Source organism: Triturus cristatus, chromosome 7 (assembly GCF_964204655.1).
Source record: "Triturus cristatus chromosome 7, aTriCri1.1, whole genome shotgun sequence".
Taxonomy (NCBI): Eukaryota; Metazoa; Chordata; class Amphibia; order Caudata; family Salamandridae; genus Triturus; species Triturus cristatus.
In genome coordinates this window covers 200006439-200030846 of record NC_140590.1, presented here as the reverse complement: position 1 = coordinate 200030846, position 24408 = coordinate 200006439, and the positions used below count along the sequence as shown (strand labels likewise).

Sequence of the window (24408 nt, the reverse complement as noted above, 5' to 3'; positions counted from 1 at the left end):
AGGCACTGTGTTTGTGAAAACATGGAGTATTCAATCCACACCACTTTGCACTGCGAGCAAATAAAGTTCAAATATATGCTTTGTTATTTTCTGTGTTAATAAAGATTTCACACTACGTTACACTGGCAGCAAGTATAATTCATATACTTGTCTTGTCATTCTTGGTGCTAATAAAGTTTTCATCTCGTGATACTCTCTGTTCAGGGTTCCCGTGGTTTTAAGACTTTAGATCTGAGAAAAGGGACCGCGGTGTAAGATGAACTACATATTGTTTAGATACTTTGTTTAGATAATTTTTTCCATGAGACGTTTTAGTTAGGCCTCTATGGTCACGCACTAAGTGGAGTTGTGAATCCATACCATGTCTTCCATCAATTCTCCGACAGTTCTCGTGCGGTTGAATGAAATAGCGGATCGTCCCTCTCGCGCGCTGCCATTGTTTGCCTAGCCTTTGAAGACATCGGACGTTCATTGATTGTGCTCCAAGTAAGTGGCTGATGTTACCTCTATCTTAGCTGATATTGTATATATACACTCGACAATACGTGAATGGCACATGTAACTCGATAATGTATATATTTTTATAAATATTTTTTAAGTAGACACATTTTTCTTCGCATTTTTTGCTAGATGGTAAGGTCTTTTAATTTAGGAACTGTCACTCCTGGTTTTTTTGGTTGGTCCTCATACTTCCTTGTGGGACCATCCAATGTAACATTTGACTCGAGAGCCAAATAGTTACACTTAGTGTGTGCCAGCTCTTTCGCATGATATAGATCTGCCTACTTGAGGTCTTGGATATTTGTTTATACCGTTTAATGGGCATTTAATTGGTCAAGTGTTGTCTACATTATATACGGTAATTGTACCGAGCATACTTAATTATTCAAGAGGACGATTTTGGTTTGTCTGTTTACAGATCTGGGTGATCGTTATGACAGCACCGCTTTAACTTCCGGGAACTAACATATCTCAAGGTATGTGTCCTCTTGTGTGGTTTTTAATGAAACTGGAAAATATTGTAGGGTAGATTACATATGACTATGCATCTTCCTTATCCATTAAAGAACATATTGATCTGATTGAGTGAGAGGTCGGCTGACATCTCCGTATGTGACCCTAGGATAATTCATTCTTTTCCTAGTTCCCAGGTGAGCATTAAGCCTCGAACAGTATATTTTAGTCTCTTTTAAAATACAATACACACACATAGTTCTTATCCTATCTTTTGCACTTACAGGCAGCCATACGTGTTTCTTTTTGTCCTGATGAAGACCCGCTTTAGATGCGTATAAAGCTGCACTTCTTCTTAGGGTCGAAACGTCGACGTTACCTGTCTAATTGGTCCATGCAATTCTACCATTTGAATACTGAATGATATATGCTGTGGTGTTATATGCAATTGATTTTGGACCACCTATGTTTATGGAATATTTTTTGTCATTGTATATATATGTTCTTCATGTCAAGTTATGTTTAAATGTTATGTCATCCAGCACGATCAGTCACTAAGTGTCTTATGTTATATTTGAGTTACTGTTGGTCAGTTCTGTATAGTAGCAATATTTATTTGGATTTAAATACAGCAAAAAGAAAATTATTTTGTGTCTCTTAAATTGGTATATATGTGTGTGTCCATATAACTGTACTTAAGGAATATTGGAACAGTTATCATATGCAGGTAGTGCTGTTTAAACTAAGCATATTCCCAACAGAACTGCTGTTTCTGCTTTTAGTTCCTGAGACTTCAGCAGGAGGCAAGCTCTTTTCCAAGCCCTTGGAGATCCTCACAAGTTGAGCAAAAGTACACACAAAGTTCCTTTCTCCTCTCTTTGGCAGTAAGGCAACCACTGCAGGCCAATCCCCCAAGTTCAGGGATAGTTTCCTCCTCAGCTTCTTCAGGTTCCTCCCTCAGCAGAGGTTCTTCTTGTTTTCCCTAAGTGATCTAAATTCTTGGAATCAGGGTCCCAGTACTTATACCCCAAAATCCTTTGTCCTCTGAGGGCAGAGGGGCCTTTCCCCAGTCCAAACCAGTTCCTGAGCACTCTGTTTACCAGACTTCTCCTTTCCCTTCACAGTGTAGGGTAGAAACATCAGATGCCCCACAGGAGGTGGAACCAGCATTGTGAAAGGCAAGTACAGCCCTGGAACACTTTGTTGACAGGAGTCCTTCTCTTCATTCACTGTGCAGGGTAGAGACATCAGCCGCTCCCCAGGAGGTGGAGCGAGCATTGTGGAAGGCAGGCACAGCCCTATTCAGGTCCCAGGTGCAACTCCTCCCACCCATCTAGATGCAGATCTCTCTATTCACCACTGGGACACCTCACCCTGTCACCCTGCCCCAGCCCTGTCACTCACAGAAACCAGACTAAAGAATACACAGCCTAGCAGAGGCAGGTTTGAATGGTTAGACAAGAAAATGCCTACTTTCTAAAAGTGGCATTTTCAAACACAGAATGTTAAAACCAACTTCACTAAAAGATTTGTTTTATCATCCTGAGTTCAGGCATACTAAATTCGAATTTCTACCATGTTCTCTGAGTCAGTTAGGATTATAAAATATAATAACCAAACTGCCCATTCTGACCTATGGAGAACAGGTAGCCTTGCAATAGTGAAAAACGAAAATGGCTGTAATTCACTATTAGGACATGCCACACACACCAGGGCATGTTCTACCTTATACTTACAATGCACCCTGCCCTTGGGCCTACCATAGGGATGTCTGATATGAAGAAAAGGGAAAGTTTAGGGACAGGCAAGTGGGTGCACTTGCCCAGTCAGCATGACAGTACCAGACTGCCCGCGGGCTCTGCAATGGCAGGCCTTAGACACACTTTTACAGGCTGCTTCTGTGGGTGGCACAACCAGTGCTGCAAGCCCACCAGCAGCATTTGGATTTACAAGCCCTGGGCACTCCTGGTGTACTGTACTAGGGTCTGACAGGTAAACCAAACCAACCAATTATGGAATCACTAATTTGTACAATAATTTAACACTAGAGAGAGCATATGCACTTTAGCACTGATCAGCAGTGGTAAAGTGCCCAGAGTCATAAAACAGCCAACAAGAGGTCAGAAAAAATATAGGAGGAAGGCAAAAAGTTCAGAAATGACCCTGCAAAAAGGGCCAAGTCCAACACTCACAAACCTGGGCAAGGCTGCTTGTTGTGCCAGATTCAACATCTACAACATGAGAACAGCACCAGGAGATTAACAGCACAAATCAGGAGAAGGCAAGGCTTAAGCTGATCCTAAGTTGCAAACCCAGGGGGAACTATGACATCCTAAACCAGAGCACAGTTCTAAAGCTGCTCAAAGCATCACAAGGCCTTTATCGTGTACAACAACATAGAAGCGTTCCAAATTATACCCAACCCAGAACAACCAAGAAACAAATTTACAACCATTACCTGGTCAAACAAAAATATTGCATCCCATGTCAGGCAGCACAGGGAAACATTTGCAAGATTGGGAATCGACATGAAGAAACTTGCTCCAGTCTACTATCCTAGCCCTCAGCTCCTGCCTCTTCCAATATCAGGCCTGTTGAAGAGGACCGTCGACCCAGTGCACACAACAGCAATCAGGACAGGCCTACAAATCACAAGGCCACTTTCTCCACATAGATGAACACAACAGACAGCCATCCTTGACGACCCCCAAGAAGTATGGCCCTCCAATAGCAGTTCCTTAAGAGTTACATGAGGGATGCATCTAGGACCCCTGCAAGCCCACCCTTGTAAAATCTGTGCATGGACTGTGAATTGCCAAGGCAGCAAGGTGGAGGATGACAACTTCCTATCCTACTTATGTGAATTTGAAAGCCTGCTGCAGCAAGAAACCTTGCAGCAGGCACCAATACCAATTGTTGGCTTTAAAGAATACCACAATGCAGCAGTGAATATGGGCAGGGCAAAAAGGGCGCTGCCGTTTTACATCTCAACTGAAATGTTGTGGGCCCACAAGGTGGTGGACTTGGGCTTATCACTGATTAAATGCCTAAAGTTCTCAGGGGCACTGCATTCAGAGGTGCACTCTGCACTAATAATTCTTAATTTCTATATCAACCCACCCCATAAGAACAAACACACCAACATCAAGACCCTGACAGGTCTAAATAAGTCTCTGCAATTTGTGTATTCACAAGCTCTAATTCTGTTGTTTGGCGATTTCAACATGAACTTCTTGCAAGGTTCAGATTTTAAACCCCCCAATCAAATTTTGAAAATAATAATCAGAAACCAGGACAGACATGACCATCCAGACAGGATGTGCATAACTGTCTTTCATGCCATTGGAGGGAGCTGCTCGGAGAAACCAGCAGCCTTTACGAAAGTGACAGACAGGGCATATTCCACATTAGACTATACTTTGGTAGACCCCTCTTTTTTCACAGGAACTACCTACTTTTCCATAAAAATTAGGCCAGATAGTGATCACGTGGTCCAAACATTTACACTGGAGCTCACTCCACCAAGGTCCCCAGAAGCACAAGGCCTGTGCTCAGCCCCAACTGTTCAACATGAGGTGCCTCATATGGAAGGACACAATGATAGGGATCAATATGGACTTCAGTACCATCCGCCTCAAATCGGATCCACTAAGTGCCAATTCCTGCATCACACCTGTTCAGGCATGTGAGGCCTTTGGAGAGGCCTTCACCACAAAATTCCTAATAAAGCCCCCTCAGCAAACAAGGCTGATGCATACTGACGAGCCAGGACTCACGCCTACTGCCCGTGACCAACCTTTAATTCATTGATTCGCAATGGAGATCTTGACCAGACGTAATTGACTAAACGCTTGCAGCACACCGCACTAATGACTCCAACTTGAGAACTGCACTAGATGTCCCGAGACCTCCAAGGGTACCCCATCAGTCCAAATTCTGGATATTTCCAAGAGCGAGGTCACTGTGGAAGATACCTACGCTCCCAGAAACTTCTATGTCGCTTTGAGTTACCCAGAATAACTGACTACAAGTCCATTTGGGCTTCTTTTAGGCTGTCACTCCCCTGTCCCTGTCCTGATGAAGACCCGCATTGACATATAGTAGTGCAGACCCTGGGTTGAAACGTTGACACTATCCCCTGGATCAGTTGCAGGAGTCTGCGAAAAACTAATTGACTCAGTTTGCAGACCCACTAAAAACATTCGCCTTCTGGCCTCCCGAGTCCTCTAACCCCTTTTTTAGTCACTCTGTACATATTATGCACTATATCACTGAGCACCACTTGTCACCTTGTCACAAACTGTATTTCACAGTGTGCTTTGACGGCCTTTCAAATGTTTTTGGGTATATATATATGAATGACGTAATTTACATATAAAAACCTCTAAATACCCAATATGTTTTTATATGTGTGTTGCTTATGACTGCTCGCTTTCTATGAATAACCAATGACTTGTGCAATTGTCTAAGGATTTTTTTCACCCGACAGAACCATTGTTACTTTACTATACTATTGCCCAGGTTCTGAGGGATACTGGGTTACCCCATTGTTACTAAGCTTTGGGCCGATTAGGGCAGAACGGTTCACCTCACAAATACGGATCATGAAAAACCAATCAACATAGGGCTCAGATGCACCTTCCAGTGGGGCAGTTAACCGCCAGGGCTCAATCATTAAAATCGCCAACCTTACAAAAAGCCATTTGTTCGGCCAAACACAACTTAAGATGGGTTTCTGGTAAAAACTGCTTCATGCAAGCAAGCATAAAAAACTGTAAATCTTTTTGGTCTAAAATCAACAAATTTGCAAATGGCTGTCACCGGCACCATAACGAGGGTATGACAAAAGCTGCTTTAACAACAAACATGGTCACAGTCCATAATCAGGCTGATCAGGGCCATCTCCTGACAATGTATGAAGAGGCCTGCGGGAGACCCCAAAAAGTACTTACTACACAGAGGAGGTCCGCATTCTGATAGACCTCAAGCAGGTTACCTAAAGGCAAAAAAAACCTCAGGTCCAAGGGGCACTAGGGCCCAATGGCCTTCCAAGCGTGCTATTCAAAAACAACTCCCCCTCTTTGGATGTTGCAATTAACCCCTCTATTAATGTGAGTCATGTCAACAAATACCATTCTGGCAAGGCAGCATTGTATCGCTAATAAATAAATCTGGTGAGCAAACTAATCACTGTGATCAATGTAGAAGCCAAGATCCATGCTTCCAACATGCCCATAGATCTAGAGGACAGGGCCACCTGATCAAACATAACTTCAAAACCTTAGACAGGCTTAAGAGCAGGAATGAGCTCACCAAATGACCTGTGGCAGTGGCGGTTACCCTACTGGCCAATCAAGCAAACCCTAAATCCAGCAAGCTCTATACCATCTTAATCGACCTAAAGGTAGTTTTTGACAAAGTTCAGTGGTCTCGGGTGTAGGAAAAAATGTCTTCGTGGGTGATGCCAGTGAAACAGCTGGATGCAATCATCAACATCCACTCCAACAATTGGGTACAAATCAAGTCCACAGTTCCAGAACCGCTCAAAAAATCAACACCAACATTGCCCAAGAAATGGGGGTGCGTTTTAGCACCCTATCTATTCAACATCTATACAGGCATTCTTGATAGTCACCTTGAAAATGTGCTGAATGATCCTTCCAGGAAAGGCAAAGAACAAATTAGATGACAGCAAAAAACAGACAATATAGTCCTACTCAGCAAACCACCAATTGGCCTACGGCTGGGCCATAATTTTAGGAAACCCAAGGTACTTTAAATTCTATACCAAAAGACATAAAATAACAAAACACATCATCTCCTTCATGTTGTGGGTGCACAATTCATGCCTTGAAATCCTATGGGTCAGAACTGCTCAAAGGGAAAGATGTAGCAAACTTAACTACCCTACAATCGAGCCTCTTTAAAAATCTGTGCACAATTCCACAGCACTTCTCACAAGAACAAATTAAGCTCAACTTTGGTCTGCATCACCAGGCCCCAGTCAGGAACAGGGCCTTAGTAAAGATTTGCCTACATTACAGCAGGCAATCTCAGTGCTACAGTTAGAAGCTGGATATAACTCCATGGAAAACAGCACCTTCAAACAAATCACAAACAGAGCAGACAAGCTTTTATCACAAGTCACAGACAAGGCTGTCATGTCATCGTGTGGGGCTTGGTGACCCTAGCCCTCCCTGTCTTCCCCTTTCTCTGAGGCCAAGAAACATGATCTGATGCTCATCCACCTTGGTGTCTTTCCGTCAAAGGACTTTTCACCCCCTTGGATTCAGTCTTGGACTACCACTCAGGGCCGTCTTTGCAAATATCCTAACTAAACAATGCTTTACTTACTGTGTGTCTTCCCCACTATGCTACCAACAGGCAAAACCTTCTAAGTCCATCCTTAAAATCTTTGCAAATCAGGTTTTGCCACCCAGCTGAACTAGCCTTACTTAGCAGGGACCCAGTGCAACTATCATGCAAGGCTGTGAGGCTCCTTATTGAACTGGAAGAGCATAGCACCTGACTTGGCTTGCTCCTTGCACCTGATTCACTACCTGAGGGTCTCTTCAGTACAATTCTCATTGCACTCTAACCACTATTAAGAAGCTGGAATAGCACAGCACTTTATTCTCCTGGTCCGGCTTTTATACTTACATCTTTTTAGCCTCACCTGGACTGGTTGGTGCCACAACACTGGAGTTTCCTGCTAAGGGGGCGCTCCAGTAAAATTGAGGAGTATAACACTCTATTCTCTTAATCCTGCTCCTTACTCTCACTCTCTTATTCTCCCACTTGGACCGGTTGGTGCCACTTTATTAACGCACAAAGCACTATGTACTTTATCCCCCAGGACCGTTCGTCAGATCTTTGGATTTTAGTCCTCTACTGAAGAGCGAATGAGGTTCTTATCCCTTCGATCTTTGATTGCCTAAATATGTAATTTGGTATTTTATGTGCTTTTATACTTCATTGATTGCTCGACCATGTAAATGGAAAAGATTTTAATTGATCTATCAATAAAGACTACTTACTTCCTGTATAAAAAATGTTATCGTACGATAAAGCAAACATGTGTTAGTGTTTAAAGCTGTATTATTAGTGTATACATAGTAGCGTGGGCCTGCAATATAGGAAAAAGGTATGTAACTTGGGCTACATAGGGGCTGATTCCGATCTGGGTCGGAAGGGCACCGAACGCGATTCGGCTGGAAAAACTATGAGCCGTACGCGTGTTTTCCGCCCGACTCGTACAGCTGTACAAGTGAGCAAGTACGATGCGAGCTACGTGAAATTCACTGACCGAGTCGTTCCTGGGTCCTAACCACTCCGTACGTCTCGGTCAGAAGCTAACCGTGGCGTGCAATGGATTCGATTTACGACCAAGCCAGTACGATGCACGCATCAAATAGCCTGTGCAAGCTGGAGTGTCTGGCTCGCAAAACGTCCGGGTGGTTGCCTATGGAGGATGCGTCGGTCCCCCTGTCATCCGTAGACCTACGACTCGGACACAGGGGGAGACCCAAGGGTCCCCCCAACACAGGCATGTACGGTGCGGATGGCACCGATGCGTACCCACTGTAGGGGGCACCCTTTCGCAAGACATACCCATTCAGTCAATGGGAGCCCATGTACACGTTGCACGACCGGCTCCCATTGGCTTCTATGGAAGTCCGACGAACCGAGTCTGGCAGCATATGGCCGAATCGTACTCGTTCGGTCAGACTGCAGGACTCCGGCTCGGTCGGAAAACACTCCGGATCTGGCTCGGTCAGAGTGCTTTCCGACCCGGATCGGAATCGGCACTATAGTGTGGCTACATCACAAGATAAATGAAGTCAGTGTTCCCCTGGGACTCCATTTCCTAAAATAGCTGTTGTCTATGATTGAAATGCAACTAAGAATAGGGCATGCATATCAGCTGAAGTTCTTCCAATTACTGAATATTTTTCAGACAACCCTAAGGGGTCAACCCGTAATGGTATGTTTTTATCTGACTCTACCAAAGAGTTACAATATCAACTGGTAACACAAACTATGGATACTGGCAATGAGGACCAGAGATCGAAATGGATTAGGAACTGTCCATAAGAGGATCATTACAGACTCATAATGCAGAGAAGTGGTCTAATAATATAAAACAAAAAAATTCAGAATAATAAAACCATTCTTATGGAATAGTGGCCAAGAACCGGGAACTCTGAGTCATGTAAGGGATGTGCTTTTTTTTCTCCACAAGTGTAGTAGCAAGATACATTTATTCCAGTCAAGCTTGCAGAATGGTACAAATCAAATGTAAATATGTCTATCCTGTAATAATGGTACCAAGTAATACGTCTTCAAAAGGCTTGTTCAAAAGACTTGCAACATAACTTAAAATATAAAGTTGGTTGTTTTTTACCTTTCTTTTAGTTTTTCCAGAAACACGTTTGCTGCTTTTGGATCCCTCCTTAAGAATGTTTGGAACATGAACAGTGTTTCAACGTACCCCAGCAATTCAGTGATGGATATGAAATACTTCAGCAAGATTCTTGTAACCCTGTAAAACAAATATTACAGTCTATAAACTTTTACCACCAACTGACTTACTCCTGTTTTTTTTGAAGAAGTAAAGGGTATATTTATGAAATGATCATGCAGCACAGCAAGTCACCTTGCTGTGCTGGGAGATGGGAAAGAATGCACCATACGTAAGAATATATGGCGCATTCCTACAGCATCCCAGTGCTGTTGCTCAATGTGCTGCCTAGCACTAATGCAGGCACTTTTGAACCAAAATGCAAGGGTACCTGTGTAGTAAGCAGGATTGAATTTGTGCAAGAAGTTATTCGCAGGGATACCTTCCTGCTCAAAACAATCCTCTGAGGAAATGTCATCGTATACAGAAAGAAGAATTAATGAGAAGAAATAAGGATATTTTTCATCGTTACACCTCACCTGGGTAGGTCTAGCATTTCAACACATTTTCAGGTCTATTCCCAGGATTACCACTGATGGTAAATATGGAAATGCACCTAAATCCGTGTTTGGATGCGTGGAAACAACTACGCTCCACTTCTGAATGCCTCCCTGGGCAGAGTAACACAATGCAGCAATTTACACTGCATTGCTTCACTCTTAATTTATCAAGCCACGCACGGCCACGCAAGGTGGCCCTGATGGCTGGATAAATCAAATGTAAGAGTTGCATAGCTCAGGGTGCTATTGTGTGATGCAAAGGCAGCACAACTCCTACATAAATAGGGTCCTGAGTGCACTTAATGATTGAAGAAGTACTAGAGTGGAAGGCGCAGAGGACGTATATTGAGTACAAAATATCAAGTTGCACAAATATCGAGTCATTAATATCGTGGGTCAGATATATCAACAGCAAGAATATCGTGGTCAAGAATATCAACTTAAGGTAAGTAATATCAATTTTAAAAATATGGAAGTGTTTAATGTTGTTACAAAAATATAGTTGGTAAAAATATTGTTGTGTGTTATTGTTATGTATTTTAGTATATAAATTTTATATGTATGTGATGTATATTTATTTTAATAAGAATTGTTTGTATTTTTAATATATGTGTTACATTTTTAGTAGTTAATTATTTTTTACGCAGCGGGTTGTGGGTTTATAAAGGAATAGGGTTTGAAGTAATTTAATTATATTTGGACATATGAGAAGTAAGCAGCTGGGTGTACGCACATTCGCACTGCCTGAACAAGTCACATATGAGTAATACGTGCGTTGCCCACCTCAAATGGCCAGCCGCTCAGAAGACCATAAACAATATTAATGAACACAGAATATGAGAGGCAACGCGAGAGTGAAGTGGCTAATACAGTGTAATATTACAGAGTTGTCATAGTATACACAAAACTGAATAGTTTTTCAAATTTCTTCTTTATTGCAATGATGTTGTCATATCCACAGCCAACGCGTTTCGCCCAAACATGGGCTTCTTCAGGGCAACGAAACTAGCCGTTGAACTTAGTGGCGCAGAAATGTTCAAATACAGCAATGCAGAAAGTTCACGATTACCGATCCTACACGACGGTGCCTCGCGACTACACTGACGACTCCAGTTAACTGATTTGATATCACGCTCTCTACGCACTAAGCTTGGACGTCTTTGAAATACTGTTGTTTTGAATCAATTTCCATCGTCTACGTTTTTCAACTGGCCGTATCATTAAAATTTGACTCTTGCATATCGTGAACTTTCTGCATTGCTGTATTTGAACATTTCTGCGCCACTAAGTTCAACGGCTAGTTTCGTTGCCCTGAAGAAGCCCATGTTTGGGCGAAACGCGTTGGCTGTGGATATGACAACATCATTGCAATAAAGAAGAAATTTGAAAAACTATTCAGTTTTGTGTAATTTAATTATATTAAATGTATTATTTGAAGTTTGCGTTTTTAGTTGCGTAGCAGGTTGTGGATTTTAAAGGGAATAGGGTGGGAAGTATTTTAATTATAGGACAATTATTGATCAATTTTTATTCATTAATATTTGTTTAAATGAGATGTTATAGTATTAAATGTGTAAATTAATTAAATAATAATTAATTAATAATTGGTTGTTAAATCATTTTAATTAATTGATTGGTAATGAATTATGGTAATTGGGTAATTAACTTTAGGTGTGTGTTGTGGTGTTTATATGTATAAAGAGTGGGAAGTAATTTATTTTTAATTTATGAATTGATAATTGGTTGTTAATTAATTTTAATTAATTCATTGGCTATTAATTTTCGTAATTTTCGTAATTACGTAATTAATTTTAGGTGTGTGTTGTGGTGTTTATTGGAGTAAAGGGTGGGAAATAATGTGTGTTTAATTAATTATATACAGTTGTTAATTAATGTTTATTTGATATTTATTTTGGGTAATTGTTTATTTTTGTGTGTGTTGTTTTAACTTTTAATGGGGTAAAAGGTGGTTGTTAAATACACTTTAATAATTTAATTAATTAGTTGCTAATAATAATAGTTTTTAATTTTAAAATAAGTTTTCATTGTGTTTTATTATATTATAGTTTAATGTATGTGTGTGTGTTGGATAAATTATAGTGGTAAAGTATTTGTAGTATATTAATGTTTATTAGTTTTTTATTAATAATTTGTTTAATTCATTATTAATTATGTTAAAATGTTGCACTCACTGGAGTGGGAATAGTCATTTTTACCCCTCCGCTATCCAAAAATGTCCCCACTGTTTCTCCTACTGGAGTGGGAATAGTAATTTTACTCCTCCGCTATCCAACACTTTCTCTAATGTTGCACTCACTGGAGTGGGAATAGTAACTTTTGCCCCTTCACTGTCCAACACTTTCTCTACTGTTGCACTCACTGGAGTGGGAATAGTAATTGTGATCTCTCTGCTATCCTGCACTTTCCCTACTGTTGCACTCACTGGAGTTCGAAAAGTAATTTTTACCATTCCGCTATCCAACACTTTCCCAACTATTGCATTCTCTCGAGTGGGACTAGTTACTTTAACTTCTACGCTATTCAACACTTTGCCCACTGTTGCACTCACTGGAGTGGGAATAAAGTGTTTTACCCCTCCGCTATCCAACACTTATCCTACTCTTGAATACAGTTAAGTGGGAATCCAAATTTTTACCCCTACGCTATCCAACATTTTCCCTACTGTTTTACTCACTCGAGTGGGAATAGTAAATGTTACCTCCCTGCTATCGAACACTTTACCTACTGCTGCAGTCACTGGAATCGGAATAGAAATGTTTACCCCTCCACTGTCCAACACTTGCCCTACTGTTGCACTCACTGGATTGGTAATAATACTTTTTACTCCTCCGCAATCCAACTCTGTCCCCACTGTTCCACTCACTGGAGTGGGAATAGTTATTTTTACCCCTCCGCTAACCAACACTTTAACTACTGATGCACTCACTGGGGTAAAAATAAATGTTCTTTACCCCTCCATTACCCAAAACATATCATACTGTTGCATTCAGGGTAGTGGAAATACTCATTTATTTTTGCCCATCAGCTAGCCAATATTTTCCCTACTGTTGCACTCTTAGGAGTGTGAATAGTAACTTTTTTTTTCCGCTATCAAAACACTTTTACTACTATTACATTCACAGGAGTGGGAATATAAACTTTTACCACTTCGCTATAAAGCACTTTCCAAACTATTGCACTCACTGGAGTGGGAATTGTATTTTTTACCACTCCTATTTCCAAGACTTTCCCTACTGTTACTGGAGAGGGAATAGTAATTGTTACCCCTCCACTGTCCAACACTTACCCTACTGTTGCACTCACTGGATTCGTAATAGTAATTTTTACAACTCTGCTATCCAACTCTGTCCCTCATGTTGCACTCACTGGAGTGGGAATACTTATTTTACCCCTCCGCTAACTAACACTTTCCCTACTGATGCACTCACTGGGGTGATAATACATGTTCTTTACCCCTCCATTACCCAACATGTATCCTACTGTTGCATTCAGGGGAGTGGTAATACTGATTTTTGCCCCTCAGCTATCCAATATTTTTCCTATTGTTACACTTGTTGAAGTGGGATTAGTAATGTTTGCCCCTTCACTATCCAAAACTGTTGCATTCACTGGAGATGGAAAATACATTTTTACCCCTCCACTATCCAACACTGTCCCTATTGTTGAACTCACTGGAGTGGCATTAGTAATTTTTACCCCTCCTCTATCCAACACTGTCCCTACTGTTACACTCACTGGTAGTCGGAATAGTAATCTTTACCTCTCCGCTATCCAACACTTTCCTTACTGTTGCACTCTCTGGAGTGGGAATATTAATTTTTAACCCTCTGCAATACAATACTTATCCTAATCTTGAATTCAGTGGAGTGGGAATACTAGTTGTAACCCCTCCGCTATCCAACACTTTCCTACTATTGCACTCTTTGGAGTGGGAATAGTAATTTTTACCCCTCCGCTATCCAGTACTTACCCTACTTTTGCACTCAGTGGAGTGCGAATAGTAATGTTTACCTCTCTGCTATCCAACACTTATCCTACTGTTGTATTCAGTGGGATGGAAATACAAATTTTTATCCCTCAGCTATCCAATATTTTCCCTACTGTTGTGCCCTTTGGAGTGTGTATAGTAATTTGTTTTTCTCCGCTATCCAACACTTTTCCTACCGTTGCATTCACTGGAGTGGGGAAAGTAATTTTTACCCCTTCACTATTCAGCACTTTCCCTACTGTTGCACTCACTGAAGTTGAAATAGTAATTTTTACCCCTCTTCTTTCCTGCACTTTCCCTACTGTTGCACTCACTGCAGTCAGAATAGTAATTTTTACCTCTCCGCTATCCAACAATTTCCCTACTGTTGTACTCACTGGAGTGGTAAAAAAATATTTTACCCCTCCGCTATCCAACACTTATCCTACTCTTGAATTCAGTGGAGTGGGAATACTAACTTTTACACCTCAGCTGGCCAATATTTTCCCCACTGTTACACTTTTTGTTGTGGGAATAGTAATGTTTCCCCTCTGACATCCAACACTTTCCTTACTGTTGCTCTCACAGGAGTGGGAATAATAAATATTTCTCCTCCGCTATCCAACACTTTCCCTACTGTTGCACTCACTGGAGTTGGATTAGTAATTTTTACCTCTCCACTATCCAGCACTTTCTCTACTGTTGCACTAAATAGAGTGGAAATAGTAATTTTTACCCCTCCGCTATCCAACACTGTCCCTATTGTTGCACTCTCTGTAGTGAGAATAGTTATTTTCACCCCTCAACTATCCAACACTTTCCCTCCTGTTGCACTCACTGGAGTTGGAATAGTAATATTTACGCCTCCGCTATCCAGCACTTTCTCTACTCTTGCACACAGTGGAGTGGAAATAGTCATTATTACATTTCCGCTATCCAACACTTATCCTTCTGTTATATTAAGTGGAGTGGAAATACAAATTTTTACCCGTCAGCTATCCAACATTTCCCTACTGTTGTACCATTTGGAGTGTGAATAGTAATTTGTTTTTCTCCCCTATCCAACACTTGCCCTACCGTTGCATTCAATGGAGTGGGAAAAGTAATTTTTACCCCTTCACTATCGAGGACATTCCAAATTGTTGCACTCACTGCAGTCAGAATAGTAATTTTTACCTCTCTCCTATCCAACACTTTCCCTACTGATGCACTCTCTGGAGTGAGAATAATAATTTTTACCTCTCCGCTATCCAACACTTCCCCTACTGTTGTAATCACTGGAGTGGTTATAAAATACTTTACCCCTCCATTACACTTTTTGTTGTGGCAATAGTAATGTTTGCCAATCTGCTATCCAACACTTTCCTTACTTTTGCTCTCACTGGTGTGGGAATAGTAAATTTTCCCCCGCCTCTATCCAACACTTTCCCTATTGTTGCCCTCACTGGAGTTGGAATAGTAATTTTTACCCCTCTGCTATCCAGCACTTTCCCTACATATGCACTTTCCCTACTCTTGCTCTCAGTGGCGCGGGAAAAGTAATTTTTACCTCTCCGCTATCTAACACTTATCCTACTGCTGCATTCAGCGGAGTGGAAATATGAATTTTTACCCCTCAGCTATCCAACAGTTTCTCTACTGTTGCACCCTTTGCAGTGTGAATAGTTATTTGTCTTTCTCCGCTATTCAACACTTTCCCTACAGCTGAATTCACTGGAGTGGGAAAAGTAGTTTTTACTCCTTCGCTATCCAGCACTTTCCCTTCTGTTGCACTCACTGGAGTTGGAATAGTCATTTTTACCCCTATGCTTTCTTGCACTTTCCCAACTGTTGCACTCACTGCAGTCGGAATAGTAGTTTTTACCTCTCCCCTATCCAACACTTTCCCTACTGATGCACTCTCTGGAGTGAGAATAACAGTTTTAACCTCTCCGCTATTCAACACTTCCCCTACTGATGTACTCACAGGAGTGGGAATAAAATATTTGACCCCTCTGCTATCCAACACTTTCCCTACTGTTGCTCTCACTGGAGTGGGAATAGTAAATGTCACTCTTCCGCTATCCAACACTTACCCTACTGTTGAACTCACTGGAGTTGGAATAGTAATTTTTACCTCTCCGCTATCCAGCACTTTCTCTACTGTTGCACTCAATAGAGTGGAAATAGTAATTTTTACCCCTCCACTATCCCACACTGTCCCTATTGTTGCACTCTCTGTAGTGAGAATAGTTATTTTCACCCCTCCACTATCCAACACTTTCCCTACTGTTGCACTCACTGGAGTTGGAATAGTAATTTTTACCCCTCCGCTATCCAGCACTTTCCCTACTCTTGCACTCAGTAGAGTGGAAATAGTCATTATTACCTTTCCGCTATCCAACACTTATCCTGCTGTTATATTTAGTGGAGTGGAAATAAAAAAATGTACCCGTCAGCTATCCAACATTTCCCTACTGTTGTACCCTTTGGAGTGTGAATAGTAATTTGTTTTTCTTCCCTATCCAACACTTGCCCTACCGTTGCATTCAATGGAGTGGGAAAAGTAATTTTTACCCCTTCATTATCGAGCACATTCCAAATTGTTGCACTCACTGCAGTCAGAATAGTAATTTTTACCTCTCTCCTATCCAACACTTTCCCTACTGATGCACTCTCTGGAGTGAGAATAATAATTTTTACCTCTCCGCTATCCAACACTTCCCCTACTGTTGTACTCACTGGAGTGGTTATAAAATATTTAACCCCTCCGTTACACTTTTTGTTGTGGGAATAGTAATGTTTGCCAATCTGCTATCCAACACTTTCCTTACTTTTGCTCTCACTGGTGTTGGAATAGTAAATTTTCCCCCGCCTCTATCCAACACTTTCCCTATTGTTGCCCTCACTGGAGTTGGAATAGTAATTTTTACCCCTCTGCTATCCAGCACTTTCCCTACTCATGCACTTTCCCTACTCTTGCACTCAGTGGCGCGGGAAAAGTAATTTTTACCTCTCCGCTATCCAACACCTATCCTACTGCTGCATTCAGCGGAGTGGAAATATGAATTTTTACCCCTCAACTATCCAACATTTTCTCTACTGTTGTACCCTTTGCAGTGTGAATAGTTATTTGTCTTTCTCCGCTATCCAACACTTTCCCTACAGCTGAATTCACTGGAGTGGGAAAAGTAATGTTTACCCCTTCGCTATCCAGCACTTTCCCTTCTGTTGCACTCACTGGAGTTGGAATAGTAATTTTTACCCCTATGATTTCTTGCACTTTCCCAACTGTTGCACTCACTGCATTCGGAATAGTAAATTTTTACCTATCCCCTATCCAACACTTTCCCTACTGATGCACTTTCTGGAGTGAGAATAGTAGTTTTTACCTCTCCGCTATTCAACACTTCCCCTATTGATGTACTCACAGGAGTGGGAATAAAACATTTGACCCCTCTGCTATCCAACACTTTCCCTACTGTTGCTCTCACTGGAGTGGGAATAGTAAATGTCACTCTTCCGCTATCCAACACTTACCCTACTGTTGCACTAACTGGAGTTGGAACAGTAATTGTTACCTCTCCCCTATCCAACACTTTCCCTACTGATGCACTTTCTGGAGTGAGAATAGTAGTTTTTACCTCTCCACTATTCAATACTTCCCCTACTGATGTACTCACAGGAGTGGGAATACAATATTTGACCCCTCTGCTATCCAACAATTTCTCTACTGTTGCTCTCACTGGAGTGGGAATAGTAAATGTCACCCTTCCGCTATCCAACACTTACCCTACTGTTGCACTCACTGGAGTTAGAACAGTAATTGTTACCTCTCCGCTATGCAGCACTTTCTCTACTGTTGCACTCACTGGAGTGGAAATAGCATTTTTTACCCTTCCGCTATCCAACAGTTTCCCTACTATTGCACTCACTGGAAAGGAATAGTAGTTTTTACCAACCTGCTATCCAACACTTTCCCAACTTTTGCACTCACTGGAGTTGGAATAGTACATTTTACCCCTCCGTCATCCAACACTTATCCTACTGTTGCATTCAGTGGAGTGGAAATACAATTTTTACCCCTCAGCTATCCAACATTTTCCCTACTGTTGCACTCTTTGGAGTGGGAATAGTAAATTTTCCCCCTTGCTAATCATCACTTTCCCTACTGTTGCTCTCACTGGAGTGGGAATAGTAAATTTTATCTCGGCTATCCAACACTTTCTCTACTGTTGCACTCACTGGAGGGGAAATAGTAATTTTTACCCCTCTTCTATCCAACACTTTCCCTACTATTGCACTCACTGGAGTGGGAATAGTAATTTTGAACCCTGCGCTGTCCAACACTCTCCCTACTGTTGCACTCACTGGAGTTAGAATAGTAATTTTTACCCCTCCGCTATCAAGCACTTTCCCTACTGTTGCATTAACTAGAGTGGGAATAGTAATTGTTATCTCGCCGCTTTCCTGCACTTTCCCTACTGTTTCACTTATTGGAGTGGGAATAGTTATTTGTCCCCCTCAGCTATCCAACGTTTTCCGTACTGTTGCACCCTTTGGAGTATGAATAGTATATTGTTTTGCTCTGCTATACAACACTTTCCCTACGGTTGCATTCACTGGAGTGGGAAAAGTAATTTTTACCCCTTTGGTATCCAGCACTTTCCCTACCGTCGCACTCACTGGAATTGGAATAGTAATTTTTAACCCTTCGCTTTCCTGAACTTTCCCTTCTGTTATACTCACTGCAGTTGGAATAGTAATTTTTACCTCTCACCTATCCAACACTTTCCCTACCGATGCACTCTCTGGAGTAGGATTACTAATTTTTATCCCTCCGCTACCCAACATTTTCCTTCTGTTGCACTCTTTGGAGTTGCAATAGTAATTTGTGCCCCTTTGTTATCCAGCACTCTTCCTACTATTGCTCTCACTGGAGTGGGAATAGTAAATGTTACCCCTCCGCTATCCAACACTTTAACTTGCGTTGCATTCACTGGAGTTGGAATAGCAATTTTTACCTGTCCGCAATCCAGCACTTTTTCTACTGCTGCACTCACTGGAGTGGGAATAGTAATTTTTACCCCTCCGCTATCCAACACTTTCCCTACTGTTGCACTCACTGGAGTTGGAATAGTCATTTTTAACCCTATGCTATCCAGAAATTTCCCTACTGTTGCACTCACTGGAGTGGGAATAGTAATTTTTATCTCCCTGCTTTCCTGCACTTTCCCTACTGGTGGGAATAGTAATTTTTACCCCTCCGCTATCCAACACGGTCCCTACTGTTGCACTCACCGGAGTGATGAATAGTTATTTTTACCCCTATGCTATCCAACAATGTCCCTACTGTTGCACTCACTGGAGTGGGAATAGTCATTTTTACCCCTCTGCTAACCAACACTTTCCCTACTGTTGCACTCTTTTTAACCAATCCGTAATTCATCCCTCTGTTGCATTCAGTCTGGTAGAAATACAAATTTTTACCCCTCAGCTATACAAAATTTTCCCTACTGTTCCACTCTTTGGAATGGGAATAGTTATTTTTGCCACGCTGCTATCCAACACTTTCCCTACTGTTGCACTCCCTGGAGTTGGAATAGTACATTTAAATATTTAGCTATCCAACACTTTTCCTACTGTTGCACTGATTGTATTGGGCAATTTAAGTTTAATTATTTTTTTCATATTTGAATGTTTTAATTTATTCTAGAATTTTTTTATATTTTAAAAAATGTAATATATATATATATATATATATATTATTTTATATAATTGTGACATTTTAAAATACATTAAAGATAAAAGTGTATTAATTATTTTAAAGTAAATATATATGTATACATTGTTATGTTTATGTTAATTTTTATAATTAAATTTATTTTTAATATTTTGTCAACATGTATATTAAATTTAAATGTATTTTGTTAACATTAATATTTAATATATTTTACTTATCTCATATATATATTTAAATTGATGATTTTTACATTGACATTTTTCATTCAATATTTTTGTACTTACCTGTGTATGTATGGGAGTCGATAGTTTTGCAGTCTATATTTTTATTTATATATTTTTAACAGCTATATTTTTACCATCGCTATTCTATCAGTGAACTAGATTGGAACTGTTTCTTATTTTTTATGCTACATATTAAATATAGTATATGGCCCATGGCATCATAGAAACATGATGGTGCAGACTGAAAAACTTCATAACTTCTCTGTTTAGGTGCGTGCAAATTATTTTAGTTTGCTTTCACTTATATGAAATTACATGCAATTACTTGAAGTGAAATTTCATGCTATATTATTGTGCAAAATGTTTCATCGGGTTAGTTATACTCTTTATTCTGGCTGTAGGCCATAAAAAAACCATGCATTTAAAAAAAAAAACAACATTAAGATATGACATTGCTATAACTGTATGCAATATACATACACAATAAAATAGTATACTGTAATGTACCCCAATCTAAACCTAAGTAACTACTCAACATTGTACCTACATTTGTTCTACCTTGCTCTGCAAAAAGGTTCCTGCACTGACCTTTAACCCAGTTATGTGACGACACATGACAGGATTAACATACTCTGTATAAAAGTGATGGTCATCTTCATCATAGGGCGAAAGAACTACTTTGCATAATTGCAGGCATTGATTTATGCTTATTGACATAATCGTACTCACAACATATCGATTGTGTAAGGAACCCTAAGGCTATCTTTTTGGTATAAAAGAATCATACCAACACCAGATAGTCAGGGGAGAATATTCCACGCTGACACTACACACTGAGGTTACAGCCTGACGATGTCACAACACACAGTGGTCTGACACCTCTTGCAAGGTGTCCAACTCAAGACCAAGATGGGGTACTTCGTTCTCTCCCATAAGGTAATGAGATTGGCTCCTTACCAGAGGATTCTTGGCTCTTAACACTCACATACAAGCTAGGTACACTTAGGAAAACTTAGGAAGTTGCATATTTGAAGTATGCTTGATTAATGTAATCTATCTATATGCCTGCATATATTCATTATTTTACTACCATGGTAGAATTCTACCTTTTATTTAATCTGTTGGTGCTTGTAATCTTATACATTTGCTTCAGTCCAATGATTGTTGCAGCAACATGCTTTATACTAGAATGTCATTGGTTCAATAAATGCTTATTGAAAATGTCCCCATTGTTTAGTCTGTGTATCTCTTCGAGACTAAGTGGGCACAATTGACTGAGGGAAAAGTAGTGTACTGTTTCCACGATCCCTGAAGGATCAAGGGTTGTCATGTTTGATAGTTGCCAGAAACTATTCGCTCCTTGGTAAGGTTAGGGGGCTTATGGTGGGACTGTGAGTTAGCAGGTCTAAAGGCTAACATATTCTTTGGGGGTGTCTGGAATCAATCTGGGCAACAATTCCATAGTTTATGTTGTCTAAACATTCAAGATCCTATGTATTTTTAGGAACTACATGACACTACAAATGTCTTATCAATACATTAAAATTAGTTAAAAACTATCAATAAAATATTATCCATATATTCAAAGAACTACTGCACAATAAGGGAAAAGCCTTGATTTTCAGCAGCCGAATACTAAATCCATCAATTCTATGCAAGGCACCAGAGCACCCAGCGTGCTAAGAGATTAGACTTAAAGGTTTTTTGGAGCATCGACCCAAACATTATTCCAAGCGAGGTCCTACTAACGGCCTTACATCACATAAAAATAAATCCCTCCTCATGCGCCACATGGCAAATAGAAACCTAGAGACTTCAAAACCTCTGTGCTTGCTAGTGTCGGTTTTATAAAATTCAGCTGGCCTCCATGCACTATGTGGTTCTCATGTGCCTACCGGTTGGTATAATCCATATGGCTCTGGCCCTTCTATACCTAATACAAAAGAACTGGGATTGAGCCACTATTTCTATGCTAAGGCCATTTGATGGGCAGAATGCCTCAGGCAGTCTATCTGAACTCACCCATTTTGACGTGATTATTCTAAATGGTCGTGACTCATGCCTAAACTGGACGTCCAATTACAACTTCCTAGCCAGATTTGATTTGATTTATTCTGAGAAAAGCTCGGTTTTGTAAGTACCTGAGGCCAGGTTCGACAGGCACGTAACAGATTTGAGTTCCCTGAAGTGCCACTTAAGTTCCAATTTGCTAGTTAATAAACCAGTCCCCCTTGGTTCTTCCCAGAGTTTTATTAGCTCCATGCTTAACAGTTTATCTCTAACATATTTATTCCTGGGAACATTGCCAGCCCTTGGACGTATCTCTTCAAGGCCAGAGCGGTAGTGGAACAGTTCAGGAACAGCCCCTACTTTTCTTGAAAACCGTAATGGTCTAACTGCAATTCTATCTAAGATTGGCCTGAGCCCTAAATCTAACCTTAACGGAGCCAGGGGGATACTAACTGGAAGGCCCAGCCACTTGCTTCAGGAACCTATTCTCAACGATTTCTAGGGGGTTATAAGGCCTCATGTCCTCAGAGCTTGACACTGTAAAAAGTCTTGCCCAGTACTTGATGAGTTTATTTCTGCACCACTGGTATGACTGGTTTAAAAAAGAAGCACCAGTGGACCACCCACCAACATGTTGCTCTATTTTAATTCTTTGTTTCGAGATGTAGGGGTGCCCATTCTAACTTGTCATTCAGAGTGATGCCTAAATACTCAAAGGACCTGCTCTAGCGTGGACCCAGGCAAGACGGTTTGGGATGTGTTTTAAGGCGCAGGTTGAAATCCATGTTCTTCACCAATTCTGTGGGTGGACTTTGATATTCACAGAATATTCCCACCCCTAAACTCTATCAACACTTATTGAGAAATCTGGAGGCAGTGTGGGAGGCTGAAACAGGGAGGAAGAGAAAGGGGGAAAATGTGGAAATACTTCTTATATACTTTAATGCTAATTTCGTACAAGCAGGACAGCCTCTCATGGCCTGTCACGTCGTGTCAATGGCAACCACACTCATTGCAGCTTTCCAAGTGACTCATCAAGGAAGTTCACTCAGGTTTATTTTCTCCACTAACACCATTGCATAACTGTTCTCCCATCATCTATCCCCACTGATATGCATCAAAGAGTATTGATCTATGCATTCAATCTCTGCACATAGAAATTAGCTGCTGCTGGACAGTCCACCTGGAGTGCCCTTGTCATTTTCAATCTAATTATTGTGGTTCGACAAGATTTGTTAAGAGGGGAAGGTGGCATCAAATCAACGTAAGATAGGAGTCAAGCTAGAGAATCTTGAGACACTCTTACCTAGTTATGGATGCTTAAGCCTTCAAGTAGGATCTAGAGTTGTCTGTCTCCTGGTCCGGTCAGTAAATAAGTCAAGGTCCACTCAGCCTTAAGTGACAATCTATAGTCTTTCCCTATGAAGCTCTGTGTCCATTGCAGATGATTCCAACAATTCCAAGAAATTCTCCAGGTAGTCAGTCATCAATCTCTTTGGGATTGCTTTCCATGGTGAGTAGTATAGATGTTACAACAGTCTATATATGATGCCTCACGTCTTCAGCAGATGTTGCAAGTAAAGAAAGTTTCTATATTTTGTGGAAGTATTCTGTGAGAAATTCATAGAGACATTTAACTTATGGGTCTGGGATAGAAATGGTTCATTCTTCATGTTGGTCATATTGATTACTGGTCTGGCCTTTTGATGCCCAAGACTGGACCTTGATATTCAACCAAGGACCACCAGAGTGACTAAATGAGCTAGCTGGACCATACCCCTGAATAGGGTCTCAGAGTCTCAGGGGCAGAAAAGGCTCCAATCACTTTGAACCTAGCACCTGAATTCTCACGGTAATGTGTCTTGCCCCCCAGCTGGTATCACTTCAGTCCTGGACCTTTTGAAGTAGGCTCAAGGTGTTCTACCAGTACTGCGGTGGTCCTAGCAGAACACATGCAGCCTGACACATTGTCCCAAGCTCCTTGGAACTGCTGCTGGGTGATGCATTATTGACACAGGACATCACACTGCTGCCCAGCGGCTCATGAGAACAGCTGGAGCCTGATGCATCGTGACATAGAACCTCCCATTGTAGCCCCTCAGGTCATCCCCAGCGGTCTACAGCGCCACGACGCCTCAGGGCAGCAGTGCGCTTTACAAGACACATACACATACACATACACACACATACACACATCAGAAATGCTGGTGTGCAATGCATTACGGTGCAGGACCTCACATGCAAGCCCTGCACCTCATCATAACCACCACTGTGTGACATAACTCATTGCAGGCCCCTGCATCTCAACCCCACTGCTCATAAGAACCACAGCTGCATGGCGCATCCTCTGCATGGGACCTCACAACAATTTTCAACCCTGATTTAAGGTGCACTGTTCAGTGGGTCTAACTTGAACCCTGTACTTAACCAGCGCTAGATAACCACAGTTGGCATGTTGTGCTGCTAAGCACTGTTTCCTCTTAAGTATTTAAAATTGTCTATCTCCAGTTTTATTCTATTTATTTAAATTGCTTTTGTGGTCTTGTGTT

The 24408-nt window shown here is 41.1% G+C and overlaps 1 protein-coding gene across 2 annotated transcripts in view; it reads right to left on the bottom strand.

Annotated features, from left to right (window-relative positions):
- LOC146809211 (putative methyltransferase DDB_G0268948) overlaps positions 1-24408 on the bottom strand; it is a 469094-nt gene that overhangs the window by 51254 nt on the left and 393432 nt on the right. For both annotated transcript variants that reach the window (XM_085616031.1, XM_085616030.1), the window contains exon 7: positions 9359-9496. In XM_085616031.1, the coding sequence (XP_085472157.1) occupies positions 9359-9496 (138 nt within the window). The remainder of the gene's footprint in view (positions 1-9358; positions 9497-24408) is intronic.